Below are 22062 nucleotides of genomic sequence, written 5' to 3' on the forward strand. Positions count from 1 at the left end.
GGTCCCTTTACCTTTACGGCAGTTCTCAAGAGCTTTTGTGTCTTCTTGCATAAGCAGAACAACCATTTTCGATTTAGCTTGCCTTTTCCAGATTATCCAAGGTGTGAAGCATTGCTTGGGCAATGCAAGTCCAGGATCCAGGAGGAATAATTATTCCAGGTGACTTAACACTGAGTGTGAGGATGTGCTCTTTGTAGGATGGCTTATGTGTCTTACTTTACAGAGAATACCCCTCTTCTTCAAAGGCTGGGGATCTGGCACCCTCTAGGTGCTGTGTCTGAAGATCGGTTATAAGCCAAGCCTCTGTCTGAAGGCCTGTCTGGTCCAAGTCTGGTTTAAAGACAAACATCCATGAAAAGGGACAACAGGGTCCTCTAAGTTGGTTGCCCATCAACAATTAGCAGTATGGACAGCAGCCTGAGCAGGCAGGCAAGTTACCTTGTGACAATCTTCCCCAGTATGGCAATTTCTATTTAAATTACAGCAATTATTTCTAAATTTGCATCTAAACATAGAATTAGCCCTTTTAATGAAAATTTGTGTCCTCTTGTCCTGTCTGTGATGCATTTCGGGGTTTTTTTTGGGGGGGGGAATGTGTGATGTGTCAGTGGCCACCATAGTTCAGGCGCAATTCTGATTTGCTGCCCTTGTGTTGTTCCACTCAAATGGAAATCAAGGAGACTGTTTGCACAGTTGTGTGTTTATCTCATCCCTGCCCGCCCTTGAGCCACTTTGGCTGCAGAAAAGCAAGGAAGAACCGCTGCAGAAGGAAAACACCCTGGGCCCATTTAATGACTGCTTGCTTGCTTCTTCTTTTTTTCAGGCACAATAGCTGGCTTAAACTGCAATGCATTTGTGATAGCCAGGGGATCCTCAAAGAGGATTAAATAACTATAAGAACTGTCAGGGTAAAATAACTTGACACGTAATGAACAAGTGTGATAAAAGGGTGGTGTTGAATACGAAGCCAATAAATGGAAAGCTTCTCTTGTTAACTGGAATTTAAAATGCTCTATTCTCTTAGCTTTGAGTCTTTACAGAGTCACCTTCGTTACATAAAGAGCCGTAGGATAAGCTGGTTGAATCTGGCTGTATTTTACTCCTCATCTCCTTTCCTGTGACATTAAAAGAAGAAGAAGTTTAAAAAGAAGAAGAAGAAGAAGTACTCAGCGCAACAATGATAAATCAAATCTAACAAGTTTAATTATGTTCCTCTTAAAAGGCTTCTCACTGCAGGCTTCATTTTGTTTTGCTATGATAGACTGTGGCAATGGGATGGAAGTCATTCGGGGTGGGGGGTGGTTAAAAAGAAAAATCTACTGGAAATGGGAAGAGAAATTAAGGGAAAACCAATTTTTATGAAACATGATTGGAAGAGCTATCTGATGTGGGTTTGTTTTTTCCCCTTTGAACATTCTGCTCATGGATGCTTTTCAGCTGTGTGGATAGGGATGACAGGCAAAATACTTCCAGGATAAAACTTACCAGGAATGTGTCCATAGTCGATATAAAAACTTCTCAAACATTCCTTGCCTCTTTTCCGTGTGAGTATAAACACCCCAACAAACGATAGAAAACACCTGCAGAAGCATCGTCAAAGTCACAAAGTCATACGAAAAGAGAGTGCCCAAGGTAACCACAGTATAATTATGGGCCCTGCTGGCAAGGAAAGCCAAATTGCTTCAGGGAGGTCTGGAGATCTAGGCCACGTGGAAGGAGCCTGTGACACAACTCTTCCCACAAGGCTGAGAAGAGGAGGGCCGTCTTAAGCCCATCCAGTGCCGTGGCGCAAAGGTCCCTCCAGCGCCCCCCTCTGAAAGCGCATCACCGAAGCGATCATGCTGAGGCAGCCGCCCTTCTATGAGCTGGTGGGCTACAGGCAGCCCCCTCCCGCCTTGCTGGCCAAACCAACTCCTAAGCAGCCAGACTTTGCTCCAGAGCCTCTCCAAGGACCCAGGAGTGCCAAGGTGACCGCGGCAGCAGCGGGAGGCCACCTCCGAGGACTCTGCGCCATGCCTCCTTCTCCTTCCCCCAGCGCTTGGTTCTGCTCAGTCGAGCTTCGCCACCAGCGTGCGCACTGCGGGACAAGCAAAAGCTGCTTGGGCGCTGTGCGCATGCTGGTGGCGAAGCTCAACTGAGCGGAGCCCAGCGCGGGGGAAAGGAGAAGGAGGTGCGGCACGGAGTCCTCGGAGAAGGAGTGAGATGCGGCGCAGCCTCTCAGCTAGTGGAGCGCAGTTCTGGCCAGACCGCCAGAACTCCACGCTCACTTGGGCCTCTAGTGCCCGGCGCCGTGGTTCACCACGCCACTAGCCTCTATGGCTAGGACGGGCCTGGAGAAGAGTGACCAAATGATGGGGAGGGAGGGAGGGAATAGGCTTGTTCAGGCATCCCCAAACTTCGGCCCTCCAGATGTTTTGGACTACAATTCCCATCTTCCCCGACCACTGGTCCTGTTAGCTAGGGATCATGGGAGTTGTAGGCCAAAACATCTGGAGGGCTGCAGTTTGGGGGTGCCTGGGCTTGTTGATTAATGAAATCTACAGACCCGCTATTCTCTTCAGTTTTAGCATCATAACCTTCTAAAACCAGAAACTAAGGGGTCTGTCATAAAAGGTAAGGGTGCCAGGTCTGCTCTGGTCACTAAAGTCCAAGCATTTATTGTATTACTCCAGCAGTGAACATAAGAACACCTTGAGGGATCTGGTCCAGCATCCTGTTCTCAGGGTGGTCAAACAGATGCCTGGGGGATCTGCCCTCAAGCAGGACCCGAACTTGTTTGAACCTCTTTTAAAGCCACCCAATCAGTATGTGAAGCAGCTGGCTGGCATATAGTAAGCCTGCAACATACGCCAGGGTTCCATTCCAGGGATCGTGCCTACAGCCAAAATTGTGCACAGTGCTCACTTTTATGGTGAAATGCCACTGAAAAAACATCCACTGTCTAGTGCTGTGGTAGTTTCACCTCTGGAGAACTTGAGCGTGGTGAAAGCACGGCCTTCAGGCTGTGTTATCCCGTGCCACTGATGTGTGTGTATATGTGTGTGTATATGTGAGGGGGCATGTGGGAGAATAAATAGCATCTGTCCTGTCTAAGGATGGACAAATCTGTCAATTTTGGTTTCTCTTACACACACACACACACACACACACACACACACAGTCTTCATGGAAATTCATCAGCATTTTAGTTTGAATTTCTCTTAATACACACATTTTTGTATGCAACTTTCTTCAACACAATGCATTTCTGTATGCTATTTTCACCAATGCATGCCTTTTTATGCAGTTTCCCCAGTACATATACAGTTGTATACTTTACTTGGCTGGAGAACTGTGCTGTAAAATTCAGAGACATGTGAATTTTGGAGGATAGCTGTGTTTCAGCTCACTTTTTGTTTTGGAAAATTTAATAAGCTTGCTTTCAAATGTGAATTTCTCCTCCATCCCTAGTCCTGTCTGTGGACATGTGTGAAGCAATGCAGTCTGAGGAATTCTACTAGCCGAGCCATAATTCTGTGAGATTTCTTAACGGAACGTATCAGCAAGTGGAAGCTTAGTCTCCATTCACTGAGATCAAAATCTCACACAGCACTTTTGAGGCAGTCTTACACAGTATCTTGTTCCCTTGGGGAAGTTGCTTCCACCTGGTTTCTCTTCACACCCTGGCTCCAACATCTAGCACAATTGGCAATCTGGGTCCTCCCTATTGTGCAGAGATTTTCCATGGCAACAGCATTTAGCATCTTTCTTCCTCCTCCTCCTCCTCCTCCCGGTGTGTCTCAGTGTGTGCTACATTCACCATTTGATTACCACGGTTGGACTTTGAGACTGCATCGCTTCAACTGACTTGCATTTATGTCCTAGTGCTTTAAAGTGAGTAAACATGTATTCTTAGGGAGGGGCCATAATTCAATGATAAAAAACCACGTGGTTTACACACCGAATGCCACTGGAGAACCAGTGCTATTCAATGCAATGTTGAATTCAATCATCCAAAACTCTGACTCAACATAAAGCTGTTTCCTGTGTTTCTTTAGATTATTTACTTATAAGAGAATTTTTAGACCTTCATCCTATAATCTCAAGGTAGATTAGAGTGCAATAAAACAGTAAAACAGCACTACATTTATAAGCTTATAAGCTTATGATCAGGATTTTGTTGCTCTTAATTCTGTGTTTTGCTTTGTATCGTGCCTTGCTTTCTTTCAGATACATAACAAATCTTTCTCGTCCCCATCATCCACTACCCAGCATTGGTGTGCAAACTCTCCACAAAGGAAATACACAGAAACTTGCCTTCCACCAGGTCAGACTATTTTGTCCCTCTGGCTGCCTCTCACCTCTGCCTGGCAGAGCTTTCCGGGGTCTTAAGCAATGACTTCCCACATCACTAGCAACCCAATCTCTTTACTTGGAGATGCAAGGAACTGAACAAGACCTTCTGTATGCTAGAACATAATGCCTCACCGCTAACCTTAAGGCCCAGTCCTGAACTGGGATGATTGAACACCAATGCAGCGAGAATAAAACGTTGATCTACCACTTTTCAGGTTGGTTCTTGAAGGGGTTTAATATATATATATATATAAAGGTGTAAGCTTTTCAAGTTCCTGAAGGAGTGTTTTACTGTGAAATGTGTGGAGCTACAATAAGTGAGAAGTCCATCAGTGAGAACTGTTCTCTGTTTTGTTCTGTTCATCAGGAGGATTCAAGTGACAAGCTGTAGGTGGTATACGCCACAAGTGAAATGTAGCCATCCAGAAGTGCCCTATTTAAGATAATCTGTAGTCTACCTCATATATATTGTTATAGGTAGGTAGCCGTGTTGGTCTGGCGTGCGCCTTCAGCTCTCTATATAGGACAAACAGGCCAAGCCTTACGCCAAAGGATAAATGGACATAAATCTGACATCAGGAATCACAAGACAGAGAAACCTGTAGGACAGGCATGTCAAACCTGCGGCCCTCCAGATGTTTTGGACTACAATTCCCATCTTCCCCAACCACTGGTCCTGCTAGCTAGGGATCATGAGAGTTGTAGGCCAAAACATCTGGAGGGCCGCAGGTTTGACATGCCTGCTGTAGGAGAACACTTCAATCTCCCAGGACATTCTATACAAGATCTCAAAGTAGCTGTCTTATTACAAAAGAATTTCAGAAATAGACTGGAAAGAGAAGTTGCTGAACTGCAACTCATTACCAAACTTAAAACCATGGAGAGACCTGGTCTGAATAAAGACATTGGTTTCTTATCTCATTATACATGATAAAGCTATCTTTAGCCATCTCACACCTTGCTTTTTCCTGTAAGACCAATTGCAGTCGTTAACTCAACGAGTTTCCACACCTATCAATCAAACACCCATTCCCACCACCCTTCTGAGTAATACCCCTCCCAACCCTCTCACTATATATAAGGGCCTGGAGACTTCTGTTTCAGTGTACACGAAAGCTCATACCAATGACAAACTTAGTTGGTCTCTAAGGTGCTACTGGAAGGAATTTTTTATTTTTGTTTCATAGATATTGGTTTATCCATGGTCAATGGCCAGAGTTGATGGGATCTGTACTCCTGCAACACCCAGAAGGTGACACATTCCCCATCCCTGATAAACACAATGAAAAGTTCACCCCCCACCGGCACAAGCCCTATAACTGTTTAGCCTATTCAGTCAGGTTGCAACACGACTGGTTCCATTTCCTTTCATTCGTGGAATGGGAGCCACAGTCAAGGTGACTCCTTACGATGTTGCCCTCCTTAGCTGTAATCAGAAAGGCAGAGCCAGCCAGCCCTCGTGCACCCATGGATTGGATTGGCCATGTATCCTTGCTTTTCTCAATATTGTTACATTTGCTTAAATGCCTTATAACCAACGTGAGTAAAGTATACAAGGAATATGCTTACCCAAAGAGAAACATGAAGCCACTCAGCAAACCAGTACCTCGGAATTCCTCATAAAATATGGCCCCTGGATTGAGACAAACCAAAAACAGCAACTCTTGAATAGCAGTTAGACTTGACAGGAACTTAAAGGTATTATTTTCTATATGGAGAGACCCATCCAAATTGCTTGCTTCCACCACCGAGGCTGCATCCTGGCCATTCAGAGTGGTGGCAGCAGATGGGGGAGGCCAGGCACATTGGCCCAATTGCCAACTGGTACCAGTGGTGGTACCACTGTGGGTTAAACCACAGAGCCTAGGACTTGCCGATCAGAAGGTCGGCGGTTTGAATCCCCGCGACGGGGTGAGCTCCCGTTGCTCGGTCCCAGCTCCTGCCAACCTAGCAGTTCGAAAGCACGTCAAAGTGCAAGTAGATAAATAGGTACCGCTACAGCGGGAAGGTAAACAGCGTTTCCGTGTGCTGCTCTGGTTCTCCAGAAGCTGCTTTGTCATGCTGGCCACATGACCTGGAAGCTGTACACCGGCTCCCTCGGCCAATAACGTGAGATGAGCCCCACAGCCCCACAGTCGGTCATGCCTGGACCTAATGGTCAGGGGTCCCTTTACCTTTACCAGTGGTGGAGCATGTTTTTGCCTACACAAAGTCCTAAATTTAGCTTTTTGCATCTCTGGCTAAAATGATCCGGTTGCTAGTGATGTGGGAAATCTCTGCTTAATGTACTGGGAAGCTCTGCCAGCCAGCATCCTCAGAATGCGTTTTGGAGCTTTCCATTAGCCTCCACGGGTGGGAAACCCACCGGCAGGTCTTCCGCCTGCCCACACATTTGGTCATGATTTGCTAAATGCGCACCACCAGCATACTTGTTGATTCATGCTAAGTTTGGCTTCGCATTACGTGCGAACTGAGCCTCTCAGCCCCACTGGTTGAATGGGGATACATCTTGACCTATGATTAAAAATTTAGTTACAACAATTATCATGATTAAAGCCTGAAATTTTAATTCCTTTGCCAAATTTCATGCCAATTGGTCATGTAGTATTAAAGATAATGAGTGCTAAATTTCAGATGACCAGTCCAGCATAATCTTAATGATAAGAGTGCCTGGGCCAGAATAACAGTTGCAGATATGCCAGGAGCAAATGTCTATTTCTGTTCCTTATAGCTTGCTAGGCTATTTTACTAATTGCCCAATAGCTGCATGAACCTGGCAGGCTCCCATGGCAGCAGGCTGGGAACTCTTCCTAATGCTAATTGATCTGCAAAGGAGCCCTTGACATGGCCAATAATTAATAACAATGCTAACTGTTTTATGTTAACAAACCTGGCATATATGGGTGAAGGGTAAGTCCCTTCATTTTAGTTTCTAATGGGACTTTGTTTAGGTCAAATTCGGTATGAGTAAGGATATTTAGCAGTTGGCCCAGAAGTGCACACCATCAAATTCTCCATTTGGTTACATCATTACAGCTGTTTTGGGTCAATCTTTCCTCTGGATCATACAGCACAGGCCTATTTTAATCCAGCTGCTGAACCAATCCATATTTTTAAGCTTTGGTGAGCTCCGAATAAGTAATTGACATAAACTAATGGAATTTCTGTATGCAGATCTCCTGAAAACCAATGACAGAGGAGGCCCCTGTGTGTGTGTTAAAGGGGTCATAAAAGTTATAGTAACAATAACTTCTTGGCTCACTGCAAATGCGGCATATTGGTCCCACTTTGCTTGCTTGTTCTTAACTACACCATACAATCCCAGGGAACTGGAGTCTCTTTTCAATCATACCCAGTTCAAAAGTTCTCACCCAGGATAAAATGTTAATAGCTTAAAATGGCTTTGGATTCATTCTAATTCCTTCGCTGTAGCCTAGCACGTAAAGCCTGCTGAAACAGAATATACACTCTGACCGCTGCGGAGCACAGCTGGTTGTTATCTTAAGGGCTTGCTTCATTGCTGAAATTACTTTAGCAGGTAAGAGAATGAGAAGCCAATGTGAACATGGGGAAAACATTCGTTGCATGTCACTGCAGGTACCTGTAATAAAAACCAGTAAAGCAGGATGGATGGGGAAGGTCAACCCTGAGAAAACGACGTTTTGATGACAGTGGACTCTTGTCCCCGCTAAGTCATAACCGAAATGTATCTCTGAACGCTGGGCAGGCTCCAGCCTCAAAGGAGCATTTTTACATCCCATAGATTTAAATGAGACTTGAACACATATTTGACTCTCTATCTTTGCCATCAGTGGAACTTGCAAAGTGATTTACTCTGACTGCATCGTGCCTGCCATATACGATGCTAAGCAAATGCTCATTGGTAAGAAGGAGGAAAAGAGAGAGGCAGGGGCGTAGGAAGGGGTGTGTGGCCTGCCCCAGGTGTCACCCTGACGGGGGTTGACAAAATAGCAGGCGGCACTTGTCACCGCGGGGCCTGCAGCATGCACAAGCCACATGTCTCGGCACCTGCAGGCTCCACGCTGTCCACCCACTGCCTCCCCGCAGCTGTAGGATGGCTGAGGCCCCACTGTGTGCCCCATCCCTATGGGTGCCGCATGCCCTGTGGTGTGCAGTGCCCATGGGGACGGTACAGGAAACAGCATGGGGCGTGCGGCGTACATAGGGGTGGAGGGGCGTGGTGGTGCCCATAGGGGCGGCATGAGACAACATGGCATGGGGTGTGCAAGCGCCCAGTTCCGTCTCTATGGGCACTGCCCCCATGGGTGCCACGCACCCCACCCCTATAGACACTGCACCGCGCCCCTATGGGCACCGTGTCCCACCCTTGGGCACGTTGCCCCAGGTGCCCGAGAGGCTTCCTCCGCCACTGGAGAGGTTCCATATATTGCAGGCATCCCCGGGGGGGGGGGGGAGTCACAATGAATCTTTGTGAGCTCACACAAGAACACAATGGAGCTCCCAGTTCTGTTGCCTTTATTTGGTTGACAAGGGGTACCTACTAACCTGCTTTTGAATTATGGTGCTGGAGGAGACTCTTGAGAGTCCCATGGACTGCAAGAAGATCAAACCTATCCATTCTGAAGGAAATCAGCCCTGAGTGCTCCCTGGAAGGACAGATCCTGAAGCTGAGGCTCCAATACTTTGGCCACCTCATGAGAAGAGAAGACTCCCTGGAAAAGACCCTGATGTTGGGAAAGATGGAGGGCACAAGGAGGAGGGGACGACAGAGGACGAGATGGTTGGACAGTGTTCTCGAAGCTACGAACATGAGTTTGACCAAACTGTGGGAGGCAGTGGAAGACAGGAGTGCCTGGCGTGCTCTGGTCCATGGGGTCACAAAGAGTCGGAGGCGACTAAACAACAACAACAACACTAACCTGCCACAATAGCGCTAATGCTGAAGAACATGTAGTTCATTGGGATGACCTCTTCTGCACTATAGAGCTTCATTGCTTCATTTAAAAACCTATGAGAAGAAAGTCAATGCACTTTTAGAGTCACATCAATAAGAATTCACAGGCCAGGGCAATTGCAGCCAACATTTATTTACAACTGGGCAGTTGGCATTCCAAGACTCCAAGGAGACACAATGCATGCTCTTGAGATCAGCTCTTCCTGGGCTGCTTCTCTACTGTTACTAAAACAGAGCAGAAAAATCCAAAGCGTCAGCATTTGTCATATATGCAACAACGAAGATGATCAAGGGTCTGGAAACTAAGCCTTATGAGGAGTGCTTGAAGGAGCTGGGTATGTTTAGCCTGGAAAAGAGGAGACTGAGAGGAGATAGGATAGCCATTTTCAAATGTCTTAAGGGCTGTCGCATGGAAGAGGGAGAATGCTTGTTTTCTCCTGCTCTGGAGACTTGAACCAATGGCTTCAAGTTGCAAGAAAGGAGATTCTGACTAAACATTCAGAAAAACTTTCTGACAGTAAGAGCTGTTCAGCAGAGGAACAGACTCCCATGAGAGGTGGTGGACTCTCCTTCTTTGGAGGTTTTTCAAAAGAGGTTGGATGGTTATCGGTCATGGAGGCTTTAGCTGAGGTTCCTGCATTGCAGGGGGTTGGACTAGATGACCCTTGGGATCCCTTCCAAGATTCTAAGATTCTATTTCCATAGACCCCACTCCCCCCCTTTTTTGGTGCAGATGACATTCTGATCTTTTAAGTTTGACCTGGAACCAGAGCTCTTCATATTGCATAGAGAGTTGGAACACACTCCTCTGTACATCGACCAAGCTGGAAGTCCCTCTGTGCAGCCTTACAAAACTATGGGAAACGCTTAGGCTTTGAAGTTTATTTTAACACGTCTGCAAAAAAAGGAAAATATTTTTTAAATAAAAAGGTTTTTAAATCCACAAACTACATTAGGTTAAAATCAAAATATCAAATACTGCAGCCAGGGGTCTAACAGTCTTGGGCAGCATGCTCAGTGGTTTTTTAAAATGTCTTTTCTTTGAACAGCAAACCTCCAGGCTATTTCATAAGCGACTCTTGAATGTTTCTAAAGTGATTTGCCTGGCAGTATCAGGGATTGAACTAGTATGGTCTTATCAGTAGAATCTCAGTCCAGGAATGAGGAGACTCAGGTTCAAATCCATACTCAGAAGTGAAGCTCACTAGGTAACCTTGGACCAGTCATTGACTACATATACACCATACGTTTAAAGCACACACACATGGAAACTATAGTTTAAGAGTACTGGAAACTGTAGTTCTGTGAAGGGACTCTTTGGGTGCGCTTCAAATGAATGGTGTGTTTGCAGCCGCTATCTCTGTCAACTTTATTGACTTCACAGGGATGTTATGATGATAAAGTGGGTGTGAGAGAAGCAAACAGAAGAACCAAGGCAGGATATGAATGTAATAAATAAATGCTGTTTAAAAACCCAAGCCAAAAGCCTCTTTGAGTATATGGAACTTGTTACAAAATACTCTGGTTCCTTGCAGGTACTTCAAAACATGAGCATTACTCAGTGCAGAATAACACAGATAAACAAGCCTGTGAGCAAAATCACCACACCCTCTCACCCTTCCCATTACTTATCTTTCTTGGGAGGAAACTAAAGGAAATCACCCATGTTCTTCAGCCTTGGGCACCTTTGGCCATTGACGGCACGGAAGAACTCGTTTAGCGCAGTGGCTCAGGAAATTCCTGGCTAAGATTTCACTTCTGCCGCAAACTCACCAGGCAGGCTCAAGCCAAGGCACTGTCTTGTAGACCCAATCCTACAAAATGGGGGTCCTGCCTGAGATCTTGGGAGATCTGCTATCAGTCAGAGGGGACAATGCTATGCTAGATGGACAAACAATCATGTTATAATACAGCTACCTATGTTACCAATTACCTTGGCCTACCTTAAAAGGTTGTTGTAAGAATTACTCAGTTTGTATATTATTATTATTATTATTATTATTATTATTATTATTATTATTATTATTATTAGAATTTACATACCATCCTATACCTGGGGATCTCAGGGAAGTTCAGAGAATAAAATCAAGATATAAAACCACAAAATACCTGTCACAGTGGCCGGAGTGGGCTACTTCAGAGTAACGACGCTACGCAGCTCTGCATTTTATTCTTTTATTGGTGCTGCGTATTTACAGTGCTGAAGTCATTGCTATTTACACGGAGTGATGTGGTCAGTCGGTTTCAGAACCTCCGAATGGCTTTTGGCGCGTCTTTCTCCAACACAAAAGCTTTGGCAGACCCATCCTCTTTCCCCTCCTCTTTCTGCGTAATTCCGGAGTTGGGGGGATGGGTCTCCCCCCCTTATTCGCCCCTTCCTGTCCCACCTGGGACCCTGGCTCCTCTACCTTGCCTGAGCCTCGGCCCCGACTTCCTGCTTCCCCACTGGCATCGGAACTCTCTCTGCTTTCCCCTGTGCTCGGGGATGGGCTTGAACTCAGGAGGGGAGGGACTTCGCGATATCCCCTGTCCCTCACATCCACCCCCCTCCCAAGCTCTCCTTCACCCCTCCCCAGGTCCCCCCCAGGTGTCGGTGACGACTGGAAGCCTAAGAACTCAGTACCTTCCAAGCCCGTTGGTGTGAACACCTCCCCCCAGTCCTGCGAGCCCCCCCCTTCCGCCTTGGAGGACGGGAATCCCAAAAAGTCTGTGGCGTCAGAGCTGGTAGGGGTAAAAATGTTCTGCCAATCTGCTCCTTCCTCTGACTGGGTGGATCTCGGTGACACCCATACCTCATCCTCTGGTTCCTCAAACTCCGCTTCCCAGCGCCATGGTGAACTGCTCTCCCGTGCTTCCTCCCCCTCCCCCTCCCTTTCCATGTGCCAGGGCTTGGGTCTATGGGGAAAGAGGGCGTGAAATTCTTCTACCAGGAATTCCTCCTGTATCTGAGTGGCTGGGACCCATTCATTCTGCGACGGTGGAGCATCCTCCCATGACATGAGGTACTCCAGGCCCCCCACCCCCCACCTTGAGTCCAGGATGGCCGTGGCCTCATTGAGTTGCTCCCTGCCTTCCCTCTCCCCCCCTCCCTCAGGGGTTTGTTCGCTGCCTCGGAGCCTGCTGCTTTCCCTGTACGGCGACAGCAGCGATCTATGAAACACTGGGTGCACCCTCATGTCCTCTGGCAGTGCCAGCCTGTATGCCACCGGGTTGACCTGTTGCGTGACCGTGAAGGGGCCCAACCTTCTGGGCGCCAGCTTTTTGCACCTCCCTCTGATGGGAAGGCCCTCCGAGGACAACCAAACTTTGTCCCCCACCCTAATGACCTCCCCCGGTCGCCTGTGGCGATCTGCCCCCTTCTTGTACGCTTCCTTGGCTCTCTCCAAGTGTTCTCTGAGCTGCTGGTGCACCGTCTCCAGTTCCTCTGCCCAATCCTCAGCCTGTGGGCCCTCCTCCTCCTCCTCCCCCTCCCTCTCTGGGAAAGATCTGAGGTCGCGCCCGTAATTGGCCTTAAAGGGCGACACCCCTGTGGAGACGTGCACCGCATTGTTGTAGGCAAATTCTGCCAGTGGCAGGCGATCCACCCAGTCCGTTTGCCGCTGGCTGACGTAGCATCTCAGGTACTGCTGCAGAATGGCGTTGACCCTCTCCGCCTGTCCATTGGTCTGCGGGTGTCTGGCCGTCGACAAGCTGACCTCCACCTGCAGGAGGTTCATGAGCCGCCGCCAGAACCTGGAAACAAATTGGCGGCCACGATCCGAAATAACCCTTAAAGGTAATCCATGCAGTCGGAATACGTGGTCAACAAACAGTTTGGCTGTCTCTTCTGCAGAGACCGCCCTGGCACACGGTATAAAGTGGCACATTTTGGACATGAGGTCCACCACCACCAACACTGCGGTCTTGCCCCTGGAAGAAGGCAGATCTGTGATGAAGTCCATGGACACCACTTCCCACGGCCTGTGTGGTGTGGCTAAGGGCTCCAGCAATCCTGCTGGCGGTGCTCTGACCACCTTTGCCCGCTGGCAGGTGTCACAGCCCCGTACATAGTCTCGAACATCTTCCCGCACCCCTGGCCACCAGAAGTGTCGCATGACTAGGTGAGCGGTTTTGTCCCTCCCAAAATGACCCGCCGTTGGGTTGTCGTGCATCTGCTTGAGGACCGTACGTCTAAGCTGGGTGGTGGGCAGGTACAGTGCACCCTTGTAGAAAAGCAGCCCCCTGCGTGCTGCAAAGTCTTTTGCCTGCTCCCCCCCTCTCAGTTCTCTGAAGATGCGGTTGGCAAATTCATCCGCTGCCGTCAGTGCTGTGAGTTCTGCCTCGCTCACCACTGCTGCTCCGCAGGACCATGCTGACGGGGGGGAAATGTGCCTGGGTGCCGGTGGCGCCTCCTCCTCCATGTACTCCGGTTTGCGGGAGAGGGCATCCGCCCTGACATTCTGCTCCCCCGGGATGTAGTGGATGGAGAAGTTGAAGTTCGCGAAGAACTCTGCCCACCGTATCTGCCGCTGGTTGAGCACCCTGGCAGTTCTCCAGAACTCCAGGTTTTTGTGGTCCGTGCACACCTGGATGGGGTGCTTGGCGCCCACCAGGAAGTGTCTCCAGTGCTGGAACGCAGCGTGGATCGCAAGAAGTTCCCGATCAAACACCGTGTAGTTTCGCTCTGGCTGGGTCAACTTCCTGGAGAAGAAGGCACAGGGTCTCCACTCTCTGTTGGCGTCCAGTTGCAACAAAATGGCGCCCACAGCTTTATCAGAAGCATCTGTCTCCACGCGTAGGGGCGCGTCCTGAACCACGTGGAACAGGTTCTGGTCTGAGGCGAACACCCTCTTGAGGCTTTCGAACGCTGCTTGCGCCTCTGGTGTCCACCTGAACTTCTGCTTGCCTCTCAGGCAGTCAGTGATGGGAGCCGTAACGCGAGAGAAGTTCTTGATGAACTTCCTGTAGAAGTTGGCGAAGCCTAGTAGGCGTTGGGCATCTTTGCGCGTCCTGGGGCTGTGCCAGTCCAGGATGGCCTGCACCTTGTCCTTGTCCATCGCCAGCCCCTTGTCTGACAGCTTGTAGCCCAGGAAGTCCACCTCCTTGGTGTGAAACTTGCACTTCTCCAGCTTCACATACAGGTGGTTCTCCTTCAGGCGCTGCAACACCTCCCTGACATCTTTCACATGCTGCACTGGGTCATCGGAATAGATAAGGATGTCATCCAGGAAGACCAAGCATTTCCTGAAGAGGAGGGACCCCAGGACGTGGTGCATGAAGGCCTGGAAGCATGCTGAGCCCCCTTGCAACCCGAAGGGCATCACCAGATATTCAAAAGAGCCCAGAGGCGTGAACATCGTGGTTTTCCATTCATCGCCTTCCCGGATCCTGATCAAGTTGTACGCCCCCCTCAGGTCTAGCTTGGTGAAAATCTTGCCCCTGCGTGCCGCTGTCAGGAGATCATCCACCCTGGGCATGGGGAACGCCACTGGCTCTGTCACTGAATTCAGCCGTCTAAAATCCACCACAAGACGGCGCTGTTGCGTGTCTTTCTTGTCCACCCAGAAGACCGGGCTGCCCCCTGCTGCCTTGCTTTCTCTGATGAACCCCCGCTTGAGGTTCTTGTCTATGAAAGCGCGCAGATCCTCCAGTTCCTGGTCGGACATGGCGTACAGCTTGGCTGGGGGTATAGTTGCCCCTGGCACCAGATTGATCTGGCAGTCAAAAGGCCTGTGCGGGGGTAGGTGGTCGGACTCCGCTTCGCTGAAGACCTCCTGCAGGTCCCAGTACGGCTTGGGTATCGCCTCACCCCCTTTGACGTGCATGGTGGCCACCGTGGCTATTGGAGGCCCCTCCCCTGGTTGGTGCTGCATGCAATGTTCCAGACAAAAGTCCGACCCAAACGTGATGCATCTCTGGTGCCAACTGATGGAGGGGTCGTGGCGCGCCAGCCAGCTCATGCCCAAGACGATGGGGGGGTCTGAGATGGTGGTGACGTTGAATGCCAGTGTCTCTGAGTGCCTTCCCACCGTCATTCTCATGGGGGGGGTTTGATGAGTGATGGCCCCTCCCAGCAGCTCTCTGCCGTCAATGGTTGCCACGTGCAGAGGAAAATCCAGCTGCAGAAGCTGGATCTGGTGCTCTTCTGCAAAGTTTCTCGAGAAGAAGTTGGCAGATGCACCACTGTCAATTAAGGCGAGGACTGTCAGGGGATAGCCATTTGGGAGCGTGAGCGTCACTTCTAGAACCACTCCTGCTCTGGGAGGGGTGGGCTGGCTCTGCTCCTCTCTGTGCGGGTGGGTGGGCTGGGGCTGTTGTCTGCTGACTGTGCCTGGCTGCTGCCCCTTGTCTCCTGCAGCCAGGCTTTCCCGTTTCCCTGCTGTGGTACTGCGTCAGTGGGGGAGGGCACAACCGTTCCCGCCTTTCCTTGCCACTCCCTGCGATGTGGGCAGTCTCTGACGAGATGCTGGGGGGAGTTGCAGAGAAAGCAATTCCCACCCCTTCCCTCCTTGCGTCTTGGCGCCGCTGGGGTTTGAAAAGCCCGCGCGCGCGCGCGCTATCAATCTGCATGGGTTCCTGGTCCTGGCTGGCCCCAGGCGTGGCTTGAAAGGGTTGTTGGGGGAGTGGCTTCTCCTGCGACCGTGGGAACCAAGCTCGCTTTGCGCGCGTTGCTTGCTTGTCGCTCCACCGGGATTCCTGTCTCACCCCCACCGCCAGAGCCGCTTTGCTCAGCTGATCCATATTACTGGGCTTTGGACCTCTCGAGAGCTCATCCTTCACCTCCTCATGCAACCCCAAGTAGAACGCCGCTTGCATTGGGGGTGACTCTAGTTCCCACCCTAATCTGTGCACCAGCATGGTGAATTTCGCCCAATACGCGCGAACTGTCATATTTCCTTGGCGTAAATTATGAAGTTCCTCCTTAGTCTGGTCCATATGACTATCGGACGAATACATCGTTTTCAAACCTTCTAGAAAAAGTTTGACATTCTTCATGCAAGGATTCTTTGTTGCGATTAACGGTCTTAGCCACTCCCTGGCTGCCCCGGTAAGGTGCTCCACAATAAACGCTACCCGGTGCTCATCATCAGGGAACTCATCGTGGTGCAGCTCAAGAGCATACACAATCTCAGTCTCAAAGCCCTGATATTCCCTCGGGTCTCCATTGAACTTGCTTACTAGGGTCCCGGCTCTCCTTCCTGGCAGCACTTGGACTTGGGGTGCCCCTCCCGCCTTGTTTTTCTCTGCATCCAGCTTGTTTTGGAGGTCTACCGCCACCGCCCTTAATTCCTGCTCTCTTTCCTGTAGCGCTCTCACCTGTTCCGCAAGTTGTAGCCGGTCGTCCTGGACCTTCTTAGTCTCTTCTTTAGCTGCCTTCAATTCCCCCTGCGCCTGCAGCGACAGCTGCTGCAGTTCTTGCTGGGCTTGCTCCGCGATCTGCCGCCATCTCTCCGCCTCTGACACGCTCATCCCGGCAACTCCAAAGTAGCCCAAAAAAGGATTCGGAGGTTGCTGTCACAGTGGCCGGAGTGGGCTACTTCAGAGTAACGACGCTACGCAGCTCTGCATTTTATTCTTTTATTGGTGCTGCGTATTTACAGTGCTGAAGTCATTGCTATTTACACGGAGTGATGTGGTCAGTCGGTTTCAGAACCTCCGAATGGCTTTTGGCGCGTCTTTCTCCAACACAAAAGCTTTGGCAGACCCATCCTCTTTCCCCTCCTCTTTCTGCGTAATTCCGGAGTTGGGGGGATGGGTCTCCCCCCCTTATTCGCCCCTTCCTGTCCCACCTGGGACCCTGGCTCCTCTACCTTGCCTGAGCCTCGGCCCCGACTTCCTGCTTCCCCACTGGCATCGGAACTCTCTCTGCTTTCCCCTGTGCTCGGGGATGGGCTTGAACTCAGGAGGGGAGGGACTTCGCGATATCCCCTGTCCCTCACAATACCTAATAAAAACAACCCAATATTTATATTTAATAGAAGTATTTCTGTACTGCCATTTCATAAAATAACAGAGGGTTTTACACCACCCAAACGTAAAAATGTTGATGTATTTTAAGAACAGTAGAGTGTTATGTTATATTATTATTTATTAGGGTAGGCACGGCTGCTGGTTTCAAAACCTATTATTTAATATTTAGTCCTGTATTTAAATATTTTATTTTGCGAGGAAATGTCGAATCTTTTCTGACCATCAGAGCTTCCAACCATTTCTGGCTTAACAATTGACAAAAGAGCCGCTTTAAAAATAAAAATAAAATACACTGGAGGACACCCACAACCCCAAAAAGCTGGATCAGCAGGTGAATATAGAAGTCTTAATTCCATGTAGAAAATGGTGTGCATCCTTTAAAAAGAGCAGTCCTCCAAATGGCCTATTGATACAACATTAAAGTCCAGCTTCTAATCTGTTTTAGACATTAGGAGTGACTGCAAGGTTATTTTAGCAACCGCTGAGCAGTCTCCATGGAGCTTTAAAAATAAAATAAAAAATCCTGCATATTCATGGCATAGTCAGGATTTCAAAATCACTGCAAACACCTCATTACTTTTGGCCAGTCATACCAATGACACTCTGGGAGAAAAAAACCCAACATAAATGCATGAAGATGCTACCCCTCCCCTAAAATAATAATAAAAAAAGCTGTTCAAATGAGTCACTAAAACAGGGGTGGCCGACCTTTGGCTCCCCAGCTATAGATAGACCACAAATCCCATCATCCCTAACCACTGGCCATGCTGACTAGAACTGATGGGAGATGTAGTTTAGTGACATACCAAAGGCCACAGGTTAGTGACCACTGCACTAAAATACGTTTTGAGTTGTTTGGCTAAAAGAGGAAAAGCTGTAAAAGTGTCTCAACTGTAAAGCTCCCGGATTGAATCTTAATTCTGATATCAGTGCACCAGGAGGTCCTAGGAAAGCCACAATTAAGGCTGCAGTGCATACGCACAATACATTTAAAGCACACCCACACAAGAATCCTGGGAAGTGTAGTTTGTTAAGAGTGCTGGGAATTGCAGTTCTGCGAGGGGCAAGCACCATTTCCCAGGATACTTTCAAGAAACGGGGGTGGAATGTGGTTTATGCCTAAGGACATTTGAAAAGTCCTGCTAGTTCAGACCAACTAGTCCATCTAGTTCAGGCATCCACAAACTGCGGCCCTCCAGATGTTTTGGCCTACAACTCCCATGATCCCTAGCTAACAGGACCAGTGGTCGGGGAAGATGGGAATTGTAGCCCAAAACATCTGGAGGGCCGAAGTTTGGGGATGCCTGATCTAGTTTGTTTATTCGTCATTAAATTTTGCTTTCCACTTTCCCATAGTAATATGCTCAAAGCGTCTTATAGCAGAACAACAAAGATGCTAATAAATGCTATTATTAAAATACAGAGGATCCTCGGTTTACGAACACCTCAGTTTACGAATTTTCAGTTTACGAACGCCGCGGACCCATCTGGAACGGATTAATTCACTTTCCATTACTTTCAATGGGAAAGTTCGCTTCAGTTTATGAACGCTTCAGTTTATGAACAGACTTCCGGAACCAATTGTGTTCATAAACCGAGGTACCACTGTAGCAACATCAAGTTGTGTTCACATTGCCTGCAGTTGTTGAGAGTGGATAAACACAGGGCATAATGATACCACAGCACAGAGTGAGTTAAACTACTAGACAGTCTAAAGGTTTGGAGAACTAGACACGGAAATGCTATTATCGGCAGCAGCCCCCGTCTTCTGCGAGAACTATCATCACAGCCAGGTTAATCAATGGATAGACATTGAAAAGACAGGAAGGAAATCCCAGTTGGAAGAAGAACGCTTTTGAAGGCATAATTATATGAGTATTCTGGGGAGATTAAGCCCCTTCCCCTTTAATAGTAATAAAAAAAATGGGCAAGGGAAATTGTGTTGCTACAACCTGCGAATACAAAGCGGCATGGGGGAACGAGATGGTGAAATTAGTGAAAGCAGAGCAGGGTGTTAGTTTTATTAGTGACTGGCAGTGGGTGTAAAATCTGTGGAAAATGTCAGAATGAAAAAGCAGCAGGAAACCAGCAAGGTTCATCTGGTCTGAAATCCTCGGCAAATGTAAAAGCGCATTTAGGAAAACCTGCATGGCTAGTTAACAGCAAAATAAAGCATCGTAGTCATAAATCAAAACTAGAAGTGAGAGCATAATAATGCATCTGGCCTGAAACCATCAGTGCCGAGTTTGGCCAAGGGCCTGTTAGAAGTTAGCTGTATAAGCTAAGCTATGACACGAAGCATTAACTAGAGGAACAGAAATTAGCAAATGGCTGTTAATAGGGTAATAAGCTGGTATGTGAATATGTTAGAAACTTACTTGACTTGGAAAGCACATGTTATTGCCATCAGAATGAGCATGATATAGAAAACAGGGTAGGTTAGCTGCATGTTCCCTCTCACAGAAAATGTAATCATGGTTGCCACGGCTTTTACTGAAATGACGTTCAGAGATGCTGGAAAACAAAACAGGCTGATTCATGCATGCAGATTATCTGAATATCTTCTCTCTCGGTGTCTCCTGCCTCAATGTCTGAATAGGCACTGCTGAAAAGTGTTCCGTTTTAAGTGAGCGGAACCAATTGTGTTTGAATTCATTTCATTTGTATTTATTGTTTACTTGGAAATGTTATAAACTGCTTGATAAAAAAAGTGGTGTGCAAATAAAATTATAGACAAAACACAGCTAAAATCCACAAACCAATTAAAAAACCAATTAGCAAGAAAACCATGATCAAAATTGAATATAAAAAATTAATCAATATAGATAACTAAATCATGTTTCTGGCTAGGCTTGGCATCCCACTCCCACCCCAGGTTTACAGTAGGCATCTAAACCAATATAGTGAGGGTACCTGCCCAGTGCCCAATGTCAATAGGATGTTTTAAAAATATCTATCAATGGCATAGCTGCCAAGTTTTCCCTTTTCTCGCGAGGAAGCCTATTCAGCATAATGGAATTTCCCTTAAAAAAAGGGATAACTTGGCAGCTATGATCAATGGGCAGGCATATATTATTCATTAGTTTCTTGGCCTAATTTCTCTGGATTGCATCCAGACTTACTCTGGCTCCAGCATGCTCCCAGCACTGGTGTCTAAAGCTAAATGCACATGACATTAGCCACAATCCATTGATATCCTGTAGTTTCTTGAGAAATACTCCTGTTTGATGCACTTTCCCCTGAGAGCAGCTTTCATCCAATTATAACACAGAAGGCACAGTTATGACAAGATGTGTACATTTCAAGCAGCCATTGCACATGCGCAGGTGACAGCTTTGGTGAACTGGAATTCGGTGTGGCGAAACAAATCAGGTATTGGGCATTGGGTGAAGACATCTCTGCCCCCTCTCTAGTGTGTACAGGAATCCAAGAAAGCAATGTTAAACTTGGGGGAATGATCAAGCTGTGTTTCAAGCTGCTCGTGTGTACAAACCCTAAGGCTGACATCCTCTACACACACTTATATAAGAGCAAGTCCCACTGAATTCAGAGGGATCAGACATGTACAGGATTCCTCCGCATGTTAGCTGCACTTCACTACCACTGAAATCAATGGAACTTAGGTATGGCTAACCTGTTCCATTGACTCCAATGGGATCTGGATCCAGTCCTATATAGTTACCCACAAACCTCTGGATATCTTATCTTTTATTATTATTAAAGATTTTCTTGATTTACAAAAATATGTGCAATGTCTCCCGTAAAAACTGATTTGGATATCTTATCTTTTGAATGACTTGAAATTCACCCATTTGATCATGATATTTTGCATTAAAAAAGTCTGCCATGTTACCAGTCAGCCTTTCACATTTCCCTGTACAACATGGTATAGCTCACTGGAAATATTTTACTAAGCCTAAATTCATCCTTCACCAACTGTGCACACAGGAGAACAAGTAACTTGCTTGGATCCTAAGGGCTTGTCTGAATCGGAGCAAAAAGCAGATGCTGCCCCACTGTTGTTCTGAACCTTTCCCGCTGTAAATGTGGAGTTTCTCGATCCTGAACATTTTGGACTTTCCAAGGATCAACGCACACACACACACACACACACACACACACACACACACACACACACACATTTAAAGAAGGAAAAGTCCAGGACAACACTACAATGGGGAGAGTGTCTTGTGGACCCTCCTGTATCAATGGGGTGGGTGCAAATCCACATTTTGCTCTGGTGTGGACAAGCCTTATGTCCTGTAGGGACTATCACAAATAATGTACATGGTGAGAAGTAAGTGACATTGTTAATATATGTGACATGGGCAGATACGATGGGCATATCTGGGCAAAGAGGAGGGAAAAAAAACTTCCTAGCAACAGAGCTCTATGACTGCTCTATGATTTTGTCATCTACAACTGCCCCTTTTTTCACACAGGCAATTACACTGTTCTGTACCTCATCTGTCCAACACAAGCGCCAAGATAAAACAATGGGAGATAAACTCGGCAAGTTCAGTGCTGGCACGAAGCTATGTGGAAACAGAGTCAAATGGTGTAAAATAAAAGTTTTCCAATAAAACCCGCCATTTCCGTCCTTCCTGCTGACAGCTATATTGCTGGAAGGTGAATATATTAAAGCTGACAGTATTATCAGAGATGGCGGGACTCTTTCCACCCAGATTCTATATAAGTTTAACAATCAGGCATAGGAAGCCCCTAAGAGCCTCTTTAAATATTAAATGCAGAAATTGTTCTTCTGGTTAACGCAGCAGCACCAAAGAGGGACAAACGGCTTTTGCTGACTCCGATAGCAGATCCCCTTTAGCTAGCAATGC

At 47.7% G+C, this 22062-nt stretch overlaps 1 protein-coding gene and 1 long non-coding RNA gene across 3 annotated transcripts in view; both read right to left on the bottom strand.

Moving 5' to 3' along the window:
- Positions 1-765: 765 nt before the first annotated feature.
- Positions 766-22062, bottom strand: part of NIPAL2 (NIPA like domain containing 2) — a 46700-nt gene continuing 25403 nt past the window's right edge. For both annotated transcript variants that reach the window (XM_035125965.3, XM_088675734.1), the window contains 5 exons: positions 19600-19735; positions 9237-9325; positions 5905-5968; positions 1486-1580; positions 766-1115 (listed from right to left, as the gene is read on the bottom strand). In XM_035125965.3, coding sequence (XP_034981856.1) covers positions 1021-1115; positions 1486-1580; positions 5905-5968; positions 9237-9325; positions 19600-19735 — 479 coding nt within the window. In that variant the 3' untranslated portion in view covers positions 766-1020. The remainder of the gene's footprint in view (positions 1116-1485; positions 1581-5904; positions 5969-9236; positions 9326-19599; positions 19736-22062) is intronic.
- On the bottom strand, positions 9385-19593 carry LOC148684881 (uncharacterized). Its single transcript, XR_015951555.1, has 2 exons — positions 17196-19593; positions 9385-11380 (listed from the first exon to the last, which is right to left on the bottom strand). It is a non-coding gene; the product is annotated as an uncharacterized LOC148684881 (long non-coding RNA).

The sequence above is a fragment of the Zootoca vivipara genome, chromosome 8 (genome assembly GCF_965207765.1).
Source record: "Zootoca vivipara chromosome 8, rZooViv2.hap1.1, whole genome shotgun sequence".
Taxonomy (NCBI): Eukaryota; Metazoa; Chordata; class Lepidosauria; order Squamata; family Lacertidae; genus Zootoca; species Zootoca vivipara.